The sequence below is a fragment of the Armigeres subalbatus genome, chromosome 2 (assembly GCF_024139115.2).
Source record: "Armigeres subalbatus isolate Guangzhou_Male chromosome 2, GZ_Asu_2, whole genome shotgun sequence".
Classification (NCBI taxonomy): domain Eukaryota; kingdom Metazoa; phylum Arthropoda; class Insecta; order Diptera; family Culicidae; genus Armigeres; species Armigeres subalbatus.
The window spans coordinates 428,750,469-428,773,366 of record NC_085140.1 but is presented as its reverse complement, the minus strand read 5'-3'; the positions used below and the strand labels follow the sequence as shown (position 1 = coordinate 428,773,366).

Sequence of the window (22,898 nt, the reverse complement as noted above, 5' to 3'; positions counted from 1 at the left end):
AAAAGGTGTCCCGGATTGATCCAAGAAAAATCTGGTCATTTTACTTTTCTGGTTAAAAAATTTCTCGACTTCCCTGGTTCTAAAAGTATCACCGTCTTTGCCTCATGATATACGAATGCATAAAAAACCTTTAAGTAATAACTATGGAAGTGCTTAATGAATACTAAGCTGCTAGGCGGCAATGTCTTAATGGGGAAATAAGGGCAATATGAAGAAGAAAAAGAGGTTGAAGATGAAGGTCTATCTTTGCTTACCTTTGAATACATCGAGGGGTTCAAAGATAATAACCAGATTATAATACAAGAATGTTTACCCACAAAATTGTTATCAAACAATAATCGACTTTTCGAAGAGAAAATAAAAGCCAACGAAAAACCACGCGCAACATAACAGACAACAAGTTTATTTCGTTATCTCACACCGCCCCTCACTGCATTTTCTTTTCCTCCTTATTGTACGCCTTCCGATAAAAGTTCCAAAACAGGAACAGGAATATCGTAACGTTGATCACGAAGAAGAAGGTCAGCGATCGGGGCACGCTGCACTGGAAGCTGATGATGAGAAACAGATAGACGAGCATGATGCCGAATTGCGTCAACTGGATCGTCGTCATGTACTTCTTCCACCAGAGGTACTTGTGGTAGCGGGGTCCCATGGCCGCTATCAGATAGTACGTGTACATGATGATGTGCACGAACGAGTTCAGGATTCCGAGAAACGCACCTTGGACTCCTGCGGATTTGGGAAAACGGTCGCGTTAATTTGGATTCGCTTAATCAGAGTGAGGCATCTGTTCAAACTCCATACCTGGTAGATATTTGAGATAGCCCCAGGTGAAGACCGCCATAATCGTGTGGTGATAGACGTGCAAGAATGACACCTGAGATTGCTTCTTACGCAGCACAAAAAACACCGTATCCAGCAGCTCGACATGCTTCAGCACCATGTACCACCAGGTACCATTCCAAATCTGGAAGAGGAAAAAAACAGATTGATTAATTCGAGTATCTGTAGCCACCGGGAAGGAAAACCCAACAATTATAAGGATTATTACGCAAATATCATTATTATTGGATTACCCAGAGAGCGAATGATACAGAAAAGAAACATTCCCGTGGGTTAATGGCATAGATTTACTTCTTCCTCAGAGGTTGTCTAGAGGAAAACAGTCCTGTGGGGGAGAAGGGGGCAATATACTCCGTTTTAAGAATCATTTACGGGTGCTTTAACTGTTTTCAGACAGTCGCCGAATGGAATGATTATTATCTTGTTTCGTTACTTAGTATCATATGAAAGTGGAAAGCCTAACTTTTCGTGTGTTGTGAGTTTTAATGATTATATAGGCCAATCGCAATGTGACGCAATTTACCATAAAGTTTGGCAAGATAAGAATCATTTCATTGGTATGTGTATGTGGATTCTGCGTTCAATTTAAGGAATATCACACAAAAGTTTCATCTTGATCCCAAAATGTAAGAATTAAATGTGCATTTTAATGAATTTCTGAAAAAAGGAGTGGCCCAGTTTTGCCTCTCGCTACGTCAATGTTCGCTGTAGTGTGGTCGATGGCTGATGAATTTCGGATGTTGCTTGCTAGACGGTTCCACATCTCAATGATGATCTTGACCTTCGGCCGACAAGAGAAAAAAAATTGTGGGCACCACTTTGAAACTGCCGGTTGCCGGTTCAAAGCACCATCTCACGCCGACCGGCTACAAGCTCGTAGGAACAGATGGACGAAGCCAGATATTAGAAGCCGCGTGTCGGCCGAATCCGTGTTCGTTAAGTACTTGCTGCGCGGTAATGAAGGTTACGGCCACGAGTGTGCTTACATTCCACCAGCAATGCGTCAAACACGCGCAAATTAAAGCATTATTAATCTAATAAATCTCCGCGGGCCATGAATCAATTATATTGTATTGGGGGACTGTTGTTCGCTCACCGTCAGCTGAAGATCACGGTCCACGACTGCGTTGGCATTGCAGGAAACGTTCAGTGCCCGGTGCAGGCCCCCAATGAAGAAAGGCTGCACACAGAGCATCGTCGAAAAGACGACCTGTGCTGCGTTGTACGCGATGAGGGTGTTCTTCAGCACGAAAGGCTTTCGGTGTTCCATCCACCGAGGGCCATAGTGGAGGACGAACAGAAGGTAACAGGCGGCTATGGATAGTACGGGGACGGGGTTGCTCATCAGGAACCAGTTGTCGATAATGGGATCTGCAAAAATCAAGAGTAAGTAGATTAGATTAAAGTGCATTTTGGTAATGTTTTTTTTTTCAATACACACAGCGTAATGGTTGGAAAATAAATTCTTCATATAGAGGAGGTTTCCAATAAATTATAAATGGTAAAAGTGAGGATTCCAAAACAACCATTCGATAATCCAAATTGCAGTTAGAAATGCACAAGTGTCATGGGAGTTCTTTTTAAACAATGAAAAACATCGTGATTTATTTTTCATTAATGATATAAATTTATTTATGTTAAAACTCACCGAGTTATTTGTATTTAACTGAATTTTTAAAATTGTATATTCTATGAATATGCCATGGAAATTTATACATTTTTTTGCAGCTTCGAGAAAGTATCTAGTTTGAACAATGCTTTTTTTTTCGTTTATAATAATTAATTACATACTTAATATAATTGACTATAAAACATTTTTCTTAAAGCCCTGAATTATTTATTATTGTGAGAATCATTCAGTCATTATTTCGAGAATTTAAGGTTTCCACTATGAGTAGAGTGTAAGTTCTCAAACACGGTCGGCGCCACACTATAGTATATATAATCAGTTAAGCGAAAAATCAAATTAAAAAAATGTCATACAGATTCAAATATAACAAAATTTAAATTGTATTCTATTATCTATAAATTATTCAGTAATTATTTGAAGGCTAGGAATTCTTTGGAATATTTATTCAAAACTTTTTGGAATTCTTGAGAATATAAGAAGAAGTATGATAATGGATAAACTATGACCGCGACATTTTGGGGGGTTTTCTAGAAAGCAATGCCAGATACAAAAGTGAGTTTAACTTCTGTCCAGAAATCTTCGGATGTTCTCAAGAACTCCTAGGGCAGCGGTTCTCAACCTGGGATATATGTATCCCCGGGGGTACCTTCGCTGGTCCTAGACGGTACCTCGGGCAAAAATGCGTAATGGCGGATGTATTACAACTCAAATCCAAATTTATTGATAAAGTGTAATGTTTTGAATTTCAAAACATTGTCTTGTACATAATATGCATGACGATCTATAAATCAAAGCCTATTGATTCAATCCTGCCCTATACAACTCGCCAGTGTATGAAGGACTGTGGACAACATATCAAAAGCACAAAACGACGAATGAACAAATTAGAAAAAAATCAATGCGATCTATTTGATTGAGACTAAATGTTTGAATAATATGTTAAAAATATGCTTCCAAACTAGAATCTTGAGTTTAAAGGTCTGGAAGCCATAGCTTAAGAGGCATGACAATTTTTTTTCGAAAAGCTCAGTTGCTTCTTTGCAAAAGGATTGGGAGCATCCTTCTACGCTTGTTGAAACCTCTTTCCAAGCATTTCAGAAGCCTGATTTCAAGAGGCTCGGAGCAGGACACCTTTCAAAAGATTCGGAAGCCTACTTTCAAGAGTTTTGGAAGCCTCCTTTCAAGAGACTCGGAATCTTTCTTTTAAGAGGCTCAGAAGCCTCCTTTTAAAAGCATTGGAAGACTACTTTCAAGAGGCTCGGAAGCCTCCTTTCAGGAGGCTCTAAATATTCTTTTCAAGTTGCGTAGAGGGCTTCTTTTAAGAAGTTCGGAAGCCTCCTGTCAAGAGCACGGAATCCTCCTGTCAAGAGGCCCGGAAGCCTCCTGTCAAGAGGCCCGGCGGCCTCCTCTCAAAAGGCCCGGAAACCTCCTTTCAAGAGGCCCGGAAGCCTTCTTTCAAGAGGCCCGGAAGCCTCCTTTCAAGAGGCCCGGAAGCCTCCTTTCAAGAGGCCCGGATGCCTCCCTTCAAGAGGCCCGGAAGCCTCCTTTCAAGAGGCCCGGAAGCCTCCTTTCAAGAGGCCCGGAAGCCTCCTTTCGAGAGGCCCGGAAGCCTACTTTCATGAGGCCAGAAGCCTCCTTTCAAGAGGCCCAGAGCCTCCTTCCAAGAGGCCCGGAAGCCTCCTTTCAAGAGGCCCGGAAGCCTCCTTTCAAGAGGCCCGGAAGCCTCCTTTCAAGAGGCCCGGAAGCCTCCTTTCAAGAGGCCCGGAAGCCTCCTTTCAAGAGGCCGGAAGCCTCCTTTCAAGAGGCCCAGAGCCTCCTTTCAAGAGGCCCGGAAGCCTCCTTTCAAGAGGCCCGGAAGCCTCCTTTCAAGAGGCCCGGAAGCCTCCTTTCAAGAGGCCCGGAAGCCTCCTTTCAATAGGCCCGGAAGGCTCCTTTCAAGAGGCCCGGAAGGCTCCTTTCAAGAGGCCCGGAAGCCTCCTTTCAAGAGACCCGGAAGCCTCCTTTCAAGAGGCCCGGAAGCCTCCTTTCAAGTGGCCCGGAAGCCTCCTTTCAAGAGGCCCGGAAGCCTGCTTTCAAGAGGCCCAGAAGCCTCCTTTCAAGAGGCCCGGAAGCCTTCTTTCAAGAGGCCCGGAAGCCTCCTTTCAAGAGGCCCGGAAGCCTCCTTTCAAGAGGCCCGGAAGCCTCCTTTCAAGAGGCCCGGAAGCCTCCTTTCAAGAGGCCCGGAAGCCTCCTTTCAAGAGGCCCGGAAGCCTCCTTTCAAGAGGCCCGGAAGCCTCCTTTCAAGAGGCCCGGAAGCCTCCTTTCAAGAGGCCCGGAAGCCTCCATTCAAGGGGCCCGGAAGCCTCCTTTCAAGGGGCCCGGAAGCCTTTTATCAAGAGCCTCGGAAGACTCCTTTCAAGAGGCCCGGAAGCCTCCATTCAAGGGGCCCGGAAGCCTCCTTTCAAGGGGCCCGGAAGCCTCCTTTCAAGGGGCCCGGAAGCCTTCTATCAAGAGCCTCGGAAGCCTTCTATCAAGAGGCCCGGAAGCCTTTTATCAAGAGCCTCGGAAGCCTTCTATCAAGAGGCTCGGAATCCTCCTTTCAAGGGGCTCGGAAGCCTTTTATCAAGAGGCCCTCCTTTCAAGATGTTCGAAAAACTTCTTTCAAGAGACTCGGAAGCCTTCTTTCAAATGGCTCGAAAATCTTCTAGCGATCTATCAAGATGCTCAGGGGCCAGCTTCTAAGTGGCTCGAAAGCCACCATTTAAGAGGATCGGAAGCCTTCTATCAATAGGCTCGGAAGCCTCAATTCATAGTCATGAAAGTCCTGTAGAAAGCTTGATATGTAAACTTAAGGAGTAATGAAAATTTCAGGTCCTTTTTGCCTTTCTCGTATACTAAGTATACGGTAAAGGCTATATGATCGCTCCAAAAACAAACTTTTTATAGAAGGCCCGGAGACCCATAGTGTTATATACCAATCGACTCAGTTCGACGAATTGAGGTGATGTCTGTGTGTGTGTGTGTGTGTGTGTGTGTGTGTGTGTGTGTGTGTGTGTGTGTGTGTGTGTGTGTGTGTGTGTGTGTGTGTGTGTGTGTGTGTGTGTGTGTGTGTGTGTGTGTGTGTGTGTGTGTGTGTGTGTGTGTGTGTGTGTATGTGTGTGTGTGTGTGCGCGCAAAACTACTCAAAAAATGTCACTCATTTTTCGGGCACTTACCCTCAACCGATTTGCTCGCAACAAGTTGCATTCGACGCAGAATCCTGTCCCACTGTTTCCTATTTGAAATTGGCCAGATCGGACTATGGGATCAAAAGTTATGGCCAAAATACAAATTCATACGAAAAAATCGCGGAAAAAATGTCACTCATTTTTCGGGCGCTTATCCTCAACCGATTTGCTCGCAACAAGTTGCATTCGACGCAGAATCCTATCCCATTGTTTTCTATTTAAAATTGGCCAGATCGAACTATGGGATCAGAAGTTATGGCCAAAATACAAATTCATACGAAAAAATTGCGTAAAAAATGTCACTCATTTTTCGGGCATTTATCCTCAACCGATTTGCTCGCAACAAATTGCATTCGACGCAGAATCCTATCCCATTGTTTCCTATTTGAAATTGGCCAGATCGAACTATGGGATCGAAAGTTATGGCCAAAATACAAATTCATACGTAAAAATCGCGTAAAAAATGTCACTCATTTTTCGGGCACTTATCCTCAACCGATTTGCTTGCAACAAGTTGCATTCGACGCAGAATCCTGTCTCATTGTTTCCTATTTGAAATTGGCCAGATCGGACTATGGGATCAGAAGTTATGGCCAAAATACAAATTCATACGAAAAAATCGCGTAAAAAATGTCACTCATTTTTCGGGCACTTATCTTCAACCGATTTGCTCGCAACAAGTTGCATTCGACGCAGAATCCTGTCCCATTGTTTCCTATTTGAAATTGGCCAGATTGAACTATGGGATCGAAAGTTATGGCCAAAACACAAATTCATACGTAAAAATCGCGTAAAAAATGTCACTCATTTTTCGGGCACATATCCTTAACCGATTTACTCTCAACAAGTTGCATTCGACGTAGAATTCTGTCCTGTTGTTTCCTATTGAAAATTGGCCATATCGGACAATGGGATCGAAAATTATACCATTTTTGCCTTTCTCGTATACTAAGTATACGGTAAAGGCTATATGATCGCTCCAAAAACAAACTTTTTTTAGAAGGCCCGGACACCCATAGTGTTATATACCGATCGACGCAGCTCGACGAATTGAGGTGATGTCTGTGTGTATGTGTGTGTGTGTGTGTGTGTGTGTGTGTGTGTGTGTGTGTGTGTGTGTGTGTTTTTTTCTTCCTAAACAATGGAGGGGGAATCTGCTCAACAGACATCCTGGGTTGACCAGGAAGTGCTGGGTTAGGGGCCACCTCCAATGAGGGAGGCAGGACTGCATGTGTGTGTGTGTGTGTGTGTGTGTGTGTGTGTGTGTGTGTGTGTGTGTGTGTGTCTGTGCGCACCCACCCAAAAAAAATGTCACTCATTTTTCAGGTACTTATCCTTAACCGATTTACTCGCATCAAGTTGCATTCGACGCAGGATACTCTACCATTGTTTCCTATTGAAAATTGGTCGGATCGGACTATGGGCTCGGAAGTTATGGCCAAAATACCACTTTTTTTATAAAAAAAATGAGTAAAAAAATGTCACTCATTTTTCAGGCACTTATTCTCAACCGATTTACTCGCATCAAGTTGCATTCGACGCAGGATACTTTACCATTGTTTCCTATTGAAAATTGGTCAGATAGGACTATGGGATCGGAAGTTATGGCCAAAATACCACTTTTTTTATAGAAAAAATGAGTAAAAAATGTCACTCATTTTTCAGGCACTTATCCTTTACCGATTTACTCGCAACAAATTGCATTCGACGCAGAATACTCTTCCATTGTTTCTTATTGAAAATTGGCCAGATCGGACTATGGGCTCAAGAGTAATGGGCAAAATACTATTTTTATAATGCACGAGAAAGGCATTATCACCGCTAGGTGGATTAATCAGGGTTTTTCATATATGTTAGGAGTTACGCTGTTTTTTTTTTCATTTACAGCAATAAAGAGGGTACCTCCCCTCCATTGATGACAAAGTTCAAAGGGGTACCTCTCAAGAAAAAGGTTGAGAACCGCTGTCCTAGGGAATTAACATCTGATATTTTTGTGTTGATATCCTAATTAACTCTTTGAGAAATACCTTCACGATACCTGCAGGAACACTTCGGCAATTTTTTTTTTTTCAAGAATTCCTTCGGATTCCATCGGAAATTCCATCCTCTTCAGAGATTCCTCATTCCTCATTCCTTTATTAAGAAGTTTCAAAAATAATTGCTGAAGTTAATTATCATAAATACCAAAAAAAATAAAATTCAAAAGAATTCTTAACCTACTTGCCCAGAAATTCCTAAAATAGTTTCCAAAGAAATTCTCGAAGGAATTCTCCTAAAGGAATTTCGGAAGGTTTTTCTGCAACAATTTCCGCAGGCAGGTATTTCCAAAGCATTTCCGTAGCAATTCCAACCACATTTCCGTCAAGGAATTTCTAAAAGAATTTGCGAAGAAATTCTTAAAAGAATTCGTCAAGGAAGTTTCGAAAGAATTTCTGAACGAATTTCTGAAGACGCATGGATTCCCTAAGGATTCCTCGAAGGTTTTCCTATAGGATTTTTTAAAGGGATATGAATGACTGTTGGGTTGAATGAAGGGAAATTATGAATGACTGTTTATTATCCCATTTTTGTTTTCTTCGAATAAATATCAAAATATATTTCTGGATCTATCAGCGAAGTAATTTCCTGGAAATCTTCAAAAAGAATCTCTGAAGGAATTCTTGAAGGAATGCCCAGAGAAATTCAAGAATGGCATGAAATTCCGGGGATTTTTTAAGCAATTCATTCGAAAATTCCTGAAGGAAATTCCGGACAAATTACGGGAGTCGAGGGAATTGAATTCTCGATGGAATACCTGAAGAATTTCTAAAAGTATTGCTAAAAGGAGGAGTTCATGAAATAATTTTTAGAAGAACACTAAATTAATGATTTTGTGTGTGTTACTTCTAAGTGAAGTTAAACGATTTACAATGATATGGAAATGCTAATACCATCTTCCAAACTTAGAAGCCAGTGGAGATATATCAGCTTCCACACTGATATTCTTCCCTCCCCCTTCATACGAGAGCTTGGCAGAAGGAAGGTCGTGTGATATGTGCCATCACAAATATTGCCCTCCGCTCGTTTTCAAATCGACTTCTATAAAAACATTCTTCATGCCTACCGTATCCTAACGGAACTATCAATTCTATACTTTCGCCTCTAATTCTATCATGAACATGTACGTCTAAGTTTGGAAGATGATATTGGCATTTCCATATCATTTTAGAAGAAGTTTTGAAGCAATTTCCGAAAGAATTCCTCAAGGTATTTTTAAATTCATTTGCTGAGAATTTTATCTCTATATTCTCGTTTTTCTCGACATGAAATTTTATTTCTAGATTCAAAACAGGTTTATGTTTTACTACTGTACGGATTTTTGAAAGGAGACATTTCAGATATTCCTGAAGAAATTTTTGCAGGAGTTTCTGGAGTAATTTCCTAAGGAATTCCTGTTCTTCTTCTTCTTCTTCTTATTGGCATTACATCCCCACACTGGGACAGAGCCGCCTCGCAGCTTAGTGTTCATTGAGCACTTCCACAGTTATTAACTGCAAGGTTTCTAAGCCAAGTTACCATTTTTGCATTCGTACACCCAAAAAACAAATCTGACAATTATTGTATAAAATCTGGGCATATACAATTCTGTAAGCTTTTCATACAAATATTGTATTAAAATATTACAAATCTCGGGTACTTATTCAAAAGGACGTATATGATTTTGTAAACAAAGATTCAAACGTCAATTTGTCCAATCTGAGAGCACGCAATCTCCCACGCAAACCATCACCACAGACAGATAGGAGAAGCCTTCGGCTTCCTGTTGGTGGTGTTGGTTTGCGTGGGAGTGTCATCAGATTGGACAAATTGACGATTGAATCTTTGATTACAAAATCACATACGTCCTTTTGAATGAGTACCCGAGAAATCTGTATTATTTCAATACAACAATTGTATTAAAATCTTCCGAAATTGTATATGCCCAATTATTATACAGTTTCTGTAAGGTTCTTATGCAGAACTGTATTAAAATCTGCCATCCGCTGGTTGGGTGTATATCATGAGGCTAACACGATGATACTTTTATGCCCAGGGAAGTCGAGACAATTTCCAATCCGAAAATTGCCTAGACCGGCACCGGGAATCGAACCCAGCCACCCTCAGCATGGTCGTGCTTTGTAGCCGCGCGTCTTATCGCACGGCTAAGGAGAGAATTCCTGTGGATATGATATTTCCAAAAGGTATTTGTTTGCAAATTACATTCGAAATTCTTTCTTGGATTTAGGATTTAGGCTTTGGATTACGTTACTAGACTAAGTATAGAAAAATTGATGGCTTCTAATTATATAACATTTTTCACAAAGAAAACTAAAAGAAAACCAAAAGGAAAGGCTGATAAAAACGCGGGAATCTGTTTGGTAGCGCCGATGGTGAGCACCAGCTATTATGGATGGAATTATAGGGTGGTGCTCAACATCAAGTTCATATCGATATAGCATATTCATAGGATACGATAAGACCTTTGATCTTCTCCAAAACAAGCAAAGCATAATTGTAAAAATTTATTTTGCTTAATTTTTGACGTCCTTTGCACCAGTTGTCGCACTAGTGGTCCCTATTTGGCCAATCCCATAAAAAAACAATGAAAACAATGGGATTTGCCAAACAAGGAACCAAAATTAAGATTAGTGCCACAACTGGTGCATGCGTTCCTATTATGGATTAATTAATTTTGAGGATAATAACAAATTTTATTGTGGTTTTCACAGCTGTTGTAAGGGGCAGAAAATAAAACCTTTCCCTTGGTATATAAAGTTCACTCACATGCCTCTTACTTATCTTTAAGAAAAGTAGTTGCTCTTATGTATGGCGACAATTGGTACACCCACCCTATATCAAGCTTTTTTTTTTCATTTTTTACAGTCATTCCATCTGGATTTCCTTCCTCCTGGAAATTTCACCTCGAAACAACTTCCGAAATAATCCGGCGAATTCTCTTGCAAAGTTTTTTGAAACCACAAAAGAGATTATACCCCGCATAAATAAAAACAGTTTGCCTTACTGTAATTATTATTCATATGAATTAAACGAAATAGTTACTATCTGTATAATAATCGACTTAAAATATGATTGTAAGTTTATCTAAAACAATGTACCATATTAAATTTTCAATCTACGACGGGTTAGGGACAAAAGGTCGAAAGACAAAAGGTCGAAAGGACAAAAGGTCGAAAGACAAAACGTCGAAAGACAAAAGGTCGAAGGGACAAATGGTCGAAAAGGACAAAAGGTCGAAAAGGACAAAAGGTCGAAAGGGACAAAAGGTCGAAAGGACAAAACGTCGAATGGGACAAAAGGTCGAAAGGGAAAAACGTCGAATGGGACAAAAGGCTGAAAGAAATAAAAGATTAATAAGATCAAAAGGCACAAAAGGTCGAAATAGACAAGAAACTGAAACGGGGAGAATCAATCCCGCACCAGAGTTGCCTTACACAATTGGCAAAACTCTGCTTTTTTATTTTTTACAATTTTTAACAATTAAATAAAACTCATTCAATGAGTACAGATGGATGTTTGAGTTTTCAAAATGTTCTATCACAATGGCGCACGCCGCACATTAAATACACCGGCATGTATTGAGGTTCCCTCAAACACACGCGACGAGACAATCTTGATGCGATTCTATTGCCTGGCGACTGCGATTCTGTCGCCGTTGGTATGGAAGCGTAAATGGAGCATTGCCAGCATCCACCCAACGATAGAATCGTGGCAACAAGCTGTCGTCGTCCCAGCAATAAAATTGCTTAGGCCAGGGGGAGCCTTTACAAACCGGTGTATTTTTAATGCGCGCACTTGAGTGGCTGCGGCGTGCACTATTTAGACAGATTGAAGTGACATTTAGAAAATCTAGATCTCCATCTATTATTTGCACTCATTCAATGATTTTTTGTTCAATTGTTAAAAATAGTGGAAAATGAAAAAAAAATTTTTTTGCCAACTGTATGGGACAGTTCTGTCTCGCGAAATACAAGTTTTATTCATTTCTTAACCTTAGTAAGATGTTGGGGTCAATATGACCCAAAACGAAACTTCAAAGTAGAATAACTTTTTACCTGATAATCCGATCGTTCTGAAATTTCTTGACTTTTAATATTTTGTGGAAATGAAGCATCTGACATGAAAAAAGTATTTTAAGGTGCAACAGGAACGACCCCACAAAAAAAGTTACGAATAAGATGTTAGGGTCATATTGACCCAGAAATGTAAATGCTTATAAAACAGTCAAATTATAACCGAATTGCAAAGTTTATATACTGTTCGAAAGATAAACTCATCAATTTTGTGGCTATGTGGTGATATGCTGGTTCTGGAGACAATGGCCACCGGGAAACGACTTCCACGGGGACCTTGTCGGTCATATAAGAGGAGCATATAAATCGCTCCATATATGCCATTCGATCGCTAATTCTTCATATATTCTCTTAAAATGGTAATGTATGGTCCATGAGAGGGCTTCCGACGAAAGTGGTCACTCCTGGTACATGCAAGGTGCCCCCGGGGAACCCGCAGGAGGGGACATTTCCGTTTTAGCACCAAAATATGCCGTGCGGCGGCTCTGTCGTCATGATTTTCCACAAAATAGATAATAATGCGCTTGAAATCGATAAAAGACCACATTGGCCACTCCTGGTACATGCAAGGTGCCCCCGGGGAACCCGTAGGAGGGGACATTTCCGTTTTAGCACCAAAATATGCCGTGCGGCGGCTCTTTTGTCATGATTTTCCACCAATCAGATGGTTATGAGCTTGAAATCGATAAGTGACCACATTGGCCACTCCTGGTACATGCAAGGTGCCCCCGGGTAATCCGCAGGAGGGGACATTTCCGTTGTAGCACCAAAATATACCGTGCGGCGGCTCTGTCGTCATGATTTTCCACAAAATAGATGATAATGCGCTTGAAATCGATGAAAGACCACATTGGCCACTCCTGGTACATACAAGGTGCCCCCGGGGAACCCGCAATAAAATATGCCGTGCGGCGGTTCTTTTGTCATGATTTTCCACCAAACAGATGGTTATGCGCTTGAAATCGATAAATGACCACATTGGCCACTCCTGGTACATACAAGGTGCCCCCGGGGAATCCGTAGGAGGGGACATTTCCGTTTTAGCACCAAAATATGCCGTGTGGCGGCTCTTTTGTCATGATTCTCCACCAAATAGATGATATTGCGCTTGAAATCGATAAAAGACCACATTTGCCACCCCTGGTACATGCAAGGTGCCCCCGGGGAACCCGCAGGAGGGGACATTTCCGTTTTAGCACCAAAATATGCCGTGCGGCGTCTCTTTCGTCTTGATTTTCCACAAAATAGATGATTATGCGCTCGAAATCGATAAGTGACCACATTGGCAACGCCTGGAACCTATGAAGGGGCCCCAGGGAACCCGTTGAAGGGGACATTTCCATTTTTACACCAACATAAGCCGTGCGGCGGCTCTTTTGGTGTTTTCCCATTGAACAGATGGACGTGCGCTCGAAATCGATAAGTGACCACATTGGCTACATTTGAAACCTATGAGGCTCTCTCGGAGAACACGTAGAAGATGGCATTTCCATTTTTACACCAACATATGTCATGCGGCGGCTCTTTCGTCGTGATTTTCCTCCAAATAGGTGCCCTCGAAATCGATTATTGACATATTGTCCACCCTTAGAACCTATGAGGTGCCCCCGGGAGCCCGTAGAAAAGTATATTTCCATTTTAACACCAAAATATGCCGTGCGGTGGCTCTTTCTTTGTTATTTTCTACCAAACAGATGGTCATGTGCTTGGAGTTGATTAGTGGTATTGTCTACTCTCGGAACCTTTGAGATGCCCTGCGAACCCGTAGGAGAGGACATTTTCATGGTTATATCAAATGTACTGTGCCGCTTGCGGCAGCTCTATCTTCGTCTATCATTGTCTACCCCGGCCACAAGTCTTCAAAAAGTTGGTTATGCGCTTGAAATTGTTCTTCATTTGAAATTGAGTATACTGAGTCAAATTAAAAAATAGTTTCTGGGCTACTGTGATGATTCCTTCGAACAGCTCTCCAAGGATTTTCTATTCCGCATCTCGATATTACCATTAGTCGATGGTCCCTTCAATATCGACTCATAGAAGTTTGAGGTTTTCATCGATCGCCGTGGACAATGATATGAAAACGCAACATTTTGATATAAAAAAAATCTCTCTTTCTGTGAGACTCCTGCGGGTACCTTGTAGGTTGTAGATATTAAGTTCAGAATGAATGACCTATTTGATAGAAATAAAACAAGAATAATCTACCTAGTGGTGATGGTGCCTTTATCGTTCGTTCAAAAGGGTTGAGAAGTATATAAGAAAAGTCTAATATAACACTAATAGGTAGATAGCTCTTATTTTTCATATTTGTTTTTTTGCATTCTAAAACTTTCTGCTGAACGCAACTTATTGCAAGCCAATCGGACGAGCATAAGTGCCAGAAAAGTGATTTTCCCATGTAGCTGCTGAAATTAGTATTTTGGCCATAACTTCGGAGCCCATAGTCCGATCTGGCCAATTTTCAATAGGAAACAATAGGGCAGGATTTTCGTCGAATGCTATTTACTGCGAGCAATTCGGTTGAGGAAAAGTACCTCAAAAGTGAGTTAGATTTTGTGTGCACAGACACTTTTAATGAATTCTTCAAGGCACTCCACAATTATCGAAATTGGGCCTGGGGTTCCCCCGGGTTGATATTAGATTTCAAGAGCATTACCAACTATTTAATGGAAAATTATAGTGAAAGAGCCGCTGCACGGCATGTCTTTAAGGGCCGATGTCCACGTACAGTTTTTTCACGCTGCTTGCACGCCGCGTTCACGCAAGGTACCCAGCATCAAATGGAGTAATGCACACGTAAACGTGTGGGGGCAGCAGGGACCATGTCCAAGGGCTTGACGACCCCTCCCCAGCTGTCTGTGAGTCAGAGAGAACTGCCTAGGGCGTGGTGGGATTTAGCAGTGGGCTCTGCTAAAATCCCTCCCAAAAAACCACAAGTGCCCGTAAGCAGACTCTATCAAAGCGACTGTGTGCCGCTTCAAAAGCACAAGCCCAGAGAGTGCCACTGGCACATCAGGGTTGATATCAGTAAGACCCTGATTATGGCATACTGGTTGCGTGTACTGGTTTCGTATTTGGATATTGTTATATTGTGAAGTGAGGGCTGGCAGTCTGACATTCTACTCTCTTAGTAGGGTCGGGTGACACTGGCTCGAAACGGCGAGTGGGCTAATGGCTAGGCTGTCTTCCGTCCCATAAAACCGTGGCGGGCCTTGTAGCACGCTGCCCAATCCTGCCATCCAGTTTTGCCTACTGGGTGGGAGTAGGCTCAGATGCCCTTTCCTGACTTGCGCTGATCTGGCTCTGAACACGCAAGTGTCAACCTCGCATGGCCTCCTGCTTGCCGCAAGGCAGGCATAGATAACCATGGGATCACTGAAGGCGACTACTCCAGTAGGATTCGGCGGCAGCCGCAAGGGGACCCATAAGAAATGAGTACTGAACGAAACCTATCTTTGGAGTTGGAGGTGACGGACCCCTTTGCCAAAAGGGGCCTAGCGAGGTCCCCTATTAAAGAGGGGGCAAGTGGAGTGACGGCTGCTGCTATTGGCAGCACCGAAGAGTCTCCAGCGGTGGTGGGGAGTAGCCCTGCCTGCACGCCTGACGAGCCACTACCCGGGATACGGGTGGTGGCCGAGCAACTCGATGAGATCATCGAGTTCGTAAGCGGCAGGCAGAACACTAACAAGGAGCTCAAGCAGAGCCTGTTGGTGCTCCGGCGAGCTGTTCGTGTCGCAAGACAAGAACAGGTCGCTTACATCAGGCGTGTAGCGGAAGCAGAGAGGATAGCCAAAGGTACGCAGACCAAGGCCCTCTCCTCCCCTAGCGGTGTTACTGCGGCGATAGAGGCGACCGCCCTTACGGCCAGTGAGGGCAAGAAAACGCCAAGTAAGAAGCGACCCAAACGCGCTACCATTAAGGCGAAGCGTCGCCTGGATGGTGCACCGGAGCCTGAAGGGCGTATGCCCAAGAAGGCGAAAGGCACTAGACAGGCACAAGTTGCTGAGCCACAAGCTGGCCCCAGCCAGCCATCGGTACCCGCCGAAGGGGATGCGAATCGCCTTGGCAACTGGTCAGTAGGGGCGGAAGTCGAACACCCTCGACCAATGAAGAAAGTGAGAGACAGAGGCGAGGCCTTGTTGGTGAAAACCGACAAGGACAAATACGCCGATGTCCTTAAATCGCTGCGAGCGGCCGATAGCCTATCGGCCCTGGGCCAGGACGTGCGCAGCGTTAGACGTACCAAGAACGGTGAAATGATCTTGGTACTGAAGCGTGGCGCGCAATCCAGCGGGGCGGCTTACAAAAAGCTTGCCCAGGAGGTCTTGGGTGACGGCGCTCAGGTTAGGTCGTTGGGTGCGGAAGTGACCCTCCAGTGTAAGCAGCTGGATGAGGTCACGACCGCGGAAGACGTCGTCTCTGCCGTCAAAGAGCAGTGCGGCACAGAGGTTGAGCGGTCCTCTGTACGTCTAAGAGGGGATTCTTTGGTACGCAGGTAGCCTATCTCAGACTACCGGTGGCTGACGCCAAAAGGTCATCGAGAAAAGAAGCTGAAGATCGGCTGGTCAGTATGCCCAGTAAGCGTGCTCCAGCCACCTTCAGTGGACAGGTGCTACCGGTGCCTTGAGTCCGGGCACAAGTCTTATGACTGCAAGGGCCCAGACCGAAGCAAGATGTGTCGTCGCTGCGGCGAGGAGGGACACAAAGCACAGGAATGCGACAAGGCACCTAGGTGCCTTATCTGCGCCAGTAAGAAGCAGGCCCGGAACCATGCTATGGGCGGGCCTGCGTGTCCCTTCGGAGAAGCCAATCGGAAAAAGCCGTGCAAGTAACACAGCTGAATCTGAATCACTGTGCACCTGCCCAGCAGCTGCTGTGGCAGGCGGTCTCGGAGTCGAGGATCGATGTCGCCCTCCTGTCCGACCCGTACAACATCCCTGCCGGCTACGGCAACTGGGTGGCGGACGGGTCTAGGTCGGCGGCAATTTGCACAACGGGCAGGTACCCCGTTCAAGAGGTTGTACACTCCTCCGCGGAGGGTGTCGCGATAGCCAAGATCAACGGGGTGTTCTATTGTAGCTGCTACGCCCCACCAAGGTGGCCAATGGAACAGTTCAACCAGATGATCGACAGGCTATCGGCCGACCTAGTAGGTCGGAGCCCGTTCGTTATAGCGGGAGACTTTAATGCTTGGGCAGTGGAATGGGGCAGCCGCTGCACCAATCAGAGGGACAAGCGTTACTCGAGGCACTTGCAAAACTCGACGCAGTGCTTGTCAATGACGGAGCCAGTAGCACATTCCGTAGGAATGGGGTCGAGTCATGGATAGATGTAACGTTTGTCAGCCCTAGTCTGGTCTCGGACCTGGACTGGAGGGTAGACGAGGGCTACACCCATAGTGATCACCTAGCAATTCGCTTCAAGATCAATTATGGTGTGCAGCGTCCGAGGGCAGGTGATCCCTGTCAGGTCCGTGGGTGGAAGACCACTCACTTCGACAGCGAAGTTTTCACCGCGGCCCTGGGACTGGAGGCCAACACCGACAGTCTAAGCGGGGATGCGCTGATAGCTGTCTTATCACGCGCGTGCGACGCTACTATGCCGAGGAAAGCCCTGCCAAGAAATGGCAGACGCCCGGTATACTGGTGGAGTGCCGAAATTGCAGCCCTACGATCAGCCTGCCTCACGGCTAGACGTAGGACGCAACGAGCCCGCACCGAGGAGGAAAGAGCGGTCTGCCGGGAAGTGTTTCAAGCTGCGAGACTGGCCCTTAACAAGGCCATCAAGAGCAGCAAGAGAGCGTGCTTCGACAACCTGTGCGAGGGTGCCAATGCGAATCCGTGGGGTGACGCCTATAGGATCGTGATGGCCAAGACCAAAGGGGGCTCTTCATCCCCCGAACGGTCACCGGACCGGTTGGCGAGGATTATCGAAGTACTCTTCCCGTCCCGAGCCACAAGTCCCTGGCCTCCTCCTGCGCTGCAAGGCGCTGGGAGTGTGGCCGAAATGGTGGCTCCGGTGACGAACGAAGAGTTACTCGCAGTGGCTAACACCCTTGCGATGAACAAAGCTCCAGGCCCCGATGGAGTTCCAAACAGTGCACTTAAGGCAGCGATCATAGCGAACCCGAACATGTTCAGGCTAGCTATGCAGAGATGCCTGGATGAGTGTTGTTTCCTGAGAGATGGAAAAGGCAGAAGTTGGTACTGCTGCCGAAGGCCAAGCCTCCGGGTGACCCATCGGCGTACAGACCAATTTGCCTGATCGACACGACGGGTAAACTGCTCGAGAGGATCATCCTCAACAGGCTCACCCCGTATGCAGAGGGTACGGATGGCCTGTCGAGTAACCAGTTTGGTTTTCGGAAGGGTAAGTCCACGGTGGACGCTATCAATTCAGTCCTCAAGACTGCAGAGGTAGCGATCCAACGGAAAAGGCGAGGAATTCGATACTGTGCGTTGGTGACACTGGACGTGAAGAACGCATTCAACAGCGCAAGCTGGGATGCCATCGCGCTCTCGTTACACCGGCTTAGCCTGCCGGTGGGACTGTACCGGATCTTGGAATGCTACTTCCAGAACCGTGTGCTGCTATACGAGACCGATGCCGGTCAGAAAAGTGTTCCTATTACCGCAGGAGTCCCGCAAGGGTCAATCCTGGGTCCGGTACTATGGAACCTGATGTATGACGGGGTTCTGAAGCTAAAGTTCCCTCCTGGTGTGAAGATCGTCGGCTTTGCTGACGATGTAACCCTAGAGGTCTACGAGTCAATCCCCGAAGTAGAGCTAACCGCAGAACACGCGATCAGCACTGTGGCGGACTGGACGAGTGCGAGAGGCCTTGAGCTCGCTCAACATAAGACGGAGGTGGTTATCGTCAGCAACCGTAAGTCGGCACAACATGCAGTTGTACACGTGGGAGACGTCGCGATCACTTCAAAGCGGAGTCTGAAGATTCTTGGGGTCATCATAGACGACAAGCTTACCTTCGGTAGCCATGTCGAATATGCGTGCAAGAAGGCTTCGACTGCTGTGGCGGCATTATCGAGGATGATGTCCAACAGCTCCAAGGTGTGCGCCAGTAGACGTAGGCTACTGGCAGGCGTTGCCGCATCTATTCTTAGGTACGGCGGCCCGTCCTGGGCAAAAGCACTGGGGTAACCAGTTACCTGCAGAAACTGGAGAGCACCTACCGCTTGATGTGTCTCAGGGTGATATCGGCCTACCGCACGGTATCGCGCGACGCATCCTGCGTGATAGCGAGTATGATGCCAGTCGGGCTGGTCATCCGGGAGGACGAGGAGTGTTTTGACCTACGTGGCACCAGAGGAGCTCGCGAGCGTACCAGGGTGACTTCGGTTGCCAGATGGCAGCGCGAGTGGGATAACTCCTCGAAAGGTAGGTGGACCCACCGGCTGATTCCTAACATATCAAGCTGGGTGGGGAGACCCCATGGGGAGGTTCACTTCCATCTGACACAATTCCTGTCAGGCCATGGCTGTTTCCGACAGTACCACCACAGGTTTGGACACGCGGAGGTCCCCGTCTGCCCTGACTGCCCAGGTGTTGACGAAACTGCAGAGCACATACTGTTCGTATGTCCTCGTTTCGACGTCGAAAGAAGAGCAATGCTAGACGTTTGCGGCCGGGACACAACTCCGGATAATCTTATCCAAAGGATGTGTCAAGCGGTGGAGAAGTGGAACGCAGTCTCGACTGCAACCACTCAGATTGCCTGCAGCTTGCAGAGAATCTGGCGCGCCGAGCAACAATCGACAAGCATGACTAACTTATGATTGGTAAGTTAGAGCGAAAGTGCCGAACGCGAAGAAGTGTGTGGTCTGCCCATGCAGAGGTAATGGCGCAGCGGGTGGCAACCGAGATCGTCACCTCGAAGCATGGCAGAAGGGTGAATGAATAGGTGTATGCATGGACTGCACACGCCGCGCTGGGAGTAGCGCAGGAATGTTGGTTCCTACGACTATACCCCGTGGCGTGGCAGAGGAGTGTGGGGAGCATCCAAGTCAGTCTCACATGGTACGAAAGGAATGAGTTGAGTCGTGTTGAGCTAGTCTCATATGGCATGAATGAGGTGAGTCAGACTCACATGGTATGTCAGAAGTGGGAACCTAAGCGAAGAGTCCCACAAGGGATGCCAGAGGGAGTGTTAGGTCGAATGACTCGAGTAGTATGTGTCAGCGCGAACTGAATGAAAGAGGTGAGCAGTCTCACATGGTACGATAAAGGTGGGCATAGAATTAGTCCCGCACGGCATGAGAAGGGTGGGCACAAAAGTTAGTCCCGCACGGCATGAGAAGGGTGGGCACACAAGTCAGACCCATAGGAGCGTTAATGTGTGTGCAAGCATGGAGCGTATGAGCATGAATCAAGGGTTTGGGTGGGCATACAAGTTAGACCCACATGGCATGAGAAGGGTGGGCACACAAGTTAGACCCGCACGGCATGACAGAGGTGCAACAGAGTATGTAGGGTGTGTTTGAGGGTGCGATAGAGCGAGCACCCAAGTCAGTCTCGCGTGGGACGAGTGCCTGTGTGAGCGATAATGAGCGAGTACGCTTAGTACTGCCGTCCCCCCAGAAGTAGTACTGCGAGGTAGTTCCTGGGGGAAACGATGGTGGAGCCCAAGGGAGTTTAGTCGGTATTACCGGTATGGTCGAGTCCGACACTCCAGTACACTTCCGTGTGGTAGTTTGGCAACTACAATGCACGTGTACTGGGTTAGTGTGTAAATGCATTCTCCCTTGTAAAAAAAAAAAAAAAAAAAAAAAAAAACACGTAAACGTGTGCACGACTACATTTGATGCCGGATACCTTGCGTGGACGCGGCGTGCACGCAGCTTGAAAACACGCTACGTGGGCATCGGCCCTAAGTAAGAGTAAGAACGGAAATGTCCTCTCCTATGAGCTCCACGGCGGTACTTCATAGGTTCCAAAATGGAAAATGTGGTCACTTATTCATTTCGGTATAAGAACGGAAATGTCACCATCTACGGGTTCCCCGTGGGCATCTCATTGGTTCCAAGATTGGCCAATGTGGTCACTTATCGATTTCAAGCGCATAATCATCTATTTTGTGGAAAATCATGACGAAAGAGCCGCCGCACGACATATTTCGGTGTTAAACGGAAATGTCATCTTCTACGTGTTCTCCGAGGGAGCCTCATAGGTTTCAAATGTAGCCAATGTGGTTCAAGAGTGGCCAATGTGATCACTTATTGATTTCGAGCGAATAACCATCTCTTTGGTGGGAAAACATACCGAAAGAGTCGCCGCTCGGCATATTTCGGTGTTAAAACGGAAATATCCCATTCTACGGGTTCCCTGAGGGCCCCTGGTAGACTCCAAGAGCGGCCAATGTGGTCAATTATCGATTTCAAGCGCATAATCATCTATTTTGTGGAAAATCAAGACGAAAGAGCTGCCGCACGGCATATTTTGGTGTTAAAACGGAAATGTCCTCTTTTACGGATTCCCCGAGGGCACCTCATAGGCTCAAAGAGTAGCCAATGTGGTCACTTATCGAAAGAGCCGCAGCACCGCACATTTTGGTGCCAGAACGGAGATGTCCTCTCCTACGGGTTCCCCGGGGGCACCTTGCATATACAAGGAGTGGCCAATGTGATCATTTATCGATTTCAAGCGCATGACTACTGTTTGGTGGAAAATCATGATAAAAGAGCCGCCACACGACATATTTTGGTGTTAAAATGGAAATGTCCCCTTTTACGGGTTTCCCGAGGGCACCTCATAGGCTCCAAGAGTGGCCAATGTGGCCAAATATCGATTTTGAGCGCATAATCATCTATTTTGTGAAAAATCATGACGAATGAGCCACCGCATGGCATATTTTGGAGTTTAAATGGAAATATTCCTTTCTACGGGTTCCCCAAGGGCACCTCATAGGTTCCAAGAGTGGCCAATGTGGTCAATTATCGATTTCGAGCACATAATCATCTATTTTGTGGAAAATCATGACGAAAGAGCTATCGCACGACATATTTTGGTGTTAAAACGGAAATGTCCCCTTTTACGGGTTCCACGGGGCACCTCATAGGCTCCAAGAGTGGCCAATGTGGTCACTTAGCGATTTCAAGCGCATTATCATATATTTTGTGGAAAATCATGACGACAGAGCCGCCGCACGGTATATTTTGGTGCTAAAACGGAAATGTCCCTTCCTGCGGGTTCCCCGGGGGAACCTTGCATGTACCAGGAGTGGCCAATGTGATCACTTATCGATTTCAAGCGCATAACCAACTGTATGGTGGAAAATCCCGACGACAGAGCCGCCGCACGGCATATTTTGGTGCTAAAACGGAAATGTCCCCTCCTGCGGGTTCCCCGGGGGCACCTTGCATGTACCAGGAGTGGCCACTTTCATCGGAAGCTCTCTCATGGACCATACATTACCGTTTTAAGAGAATCTATGAAGAATTAGCGATCGAATGGCATATATGGTGCGATTTTTATGTTCCCCTTATATGACCGACAAGGTTCCCGTGGAAGTCGTTTCCCAGTGGCCATTGTCTCCTGGACCAACATATCACCACATAGCCACAAAATTGATGAGTTTATCTTTCGAACGGTATATAAACTTTACAATTCGGTTATAATTTGACTGTTTTATAAACATTTACATTTCTGGGTCAATATGACCCCAACATCTTATTCGTAAGTTTTTTCTAATATCCGAAGAAGGTTAAATAAGCAATCTTTTTTACCTCTAACAGGACTATCTAAATATTCATAATATTGGTTTATAGTAATTACTCCTTCTTTGAAAATTGCTCATTCTTCAACTTTGATTGATAAGATGAGTGTGTTATTTCTGCTTGAAAATAAATGCATTTAACAAATTCCTTCAGAATACACCCAACTTGTTCTTTATCGACCTTTTGTCCCTTTAGGCATTTTGTTCTTTTCGACCTTTTGTCCCTTTCGACCTTTTGTCCTTTTCGACCTTTTGTACCTTTCGACATTTTGTCCTTTCGACCTTCTGTCCCTTTCGACCTTTTGTCCTTTCGACATTTTGTCCTTTCGACCTTTTGTCTTTTCGACCTTTTGTCTTTCGACCTTTTGTCTTTCG

The 22,898-nt window shown here is 45.5% G+C and overlaps 1 protein-coding gene across 1 annotated transcript in view; it reads right to left on the bottom strand.

The window, feature by feature from the left end:
- Positions 1-387: 387 nt before the first annotated feature.
- The window catches only part of LOC134217913 (elongation of very long chain fatty acids protein AAEL008004), a 33,696-nt gene continuing 11,185 nt past the window's right edge, over positions 388-22,898 (bottom strand). The window contains exons 2-4 of the mRNA XM_062696750.1: positions 1,943-2,217; positions 808-970; positions 388-732 (exon numbers count right to left, since the gene is read on the bottom strand). Of these exons, the coding sequence (XP_062552734.1) occupies positions 428-732; positions 808-970; positions 1,943-2,217 (743 nt within the window). The 3' untranslated portion in view covers positions 388-427. The remainder of the gene's footprint in view (positions 733-807; positions 971-1,942; positions 2,218-22,898) is intronic.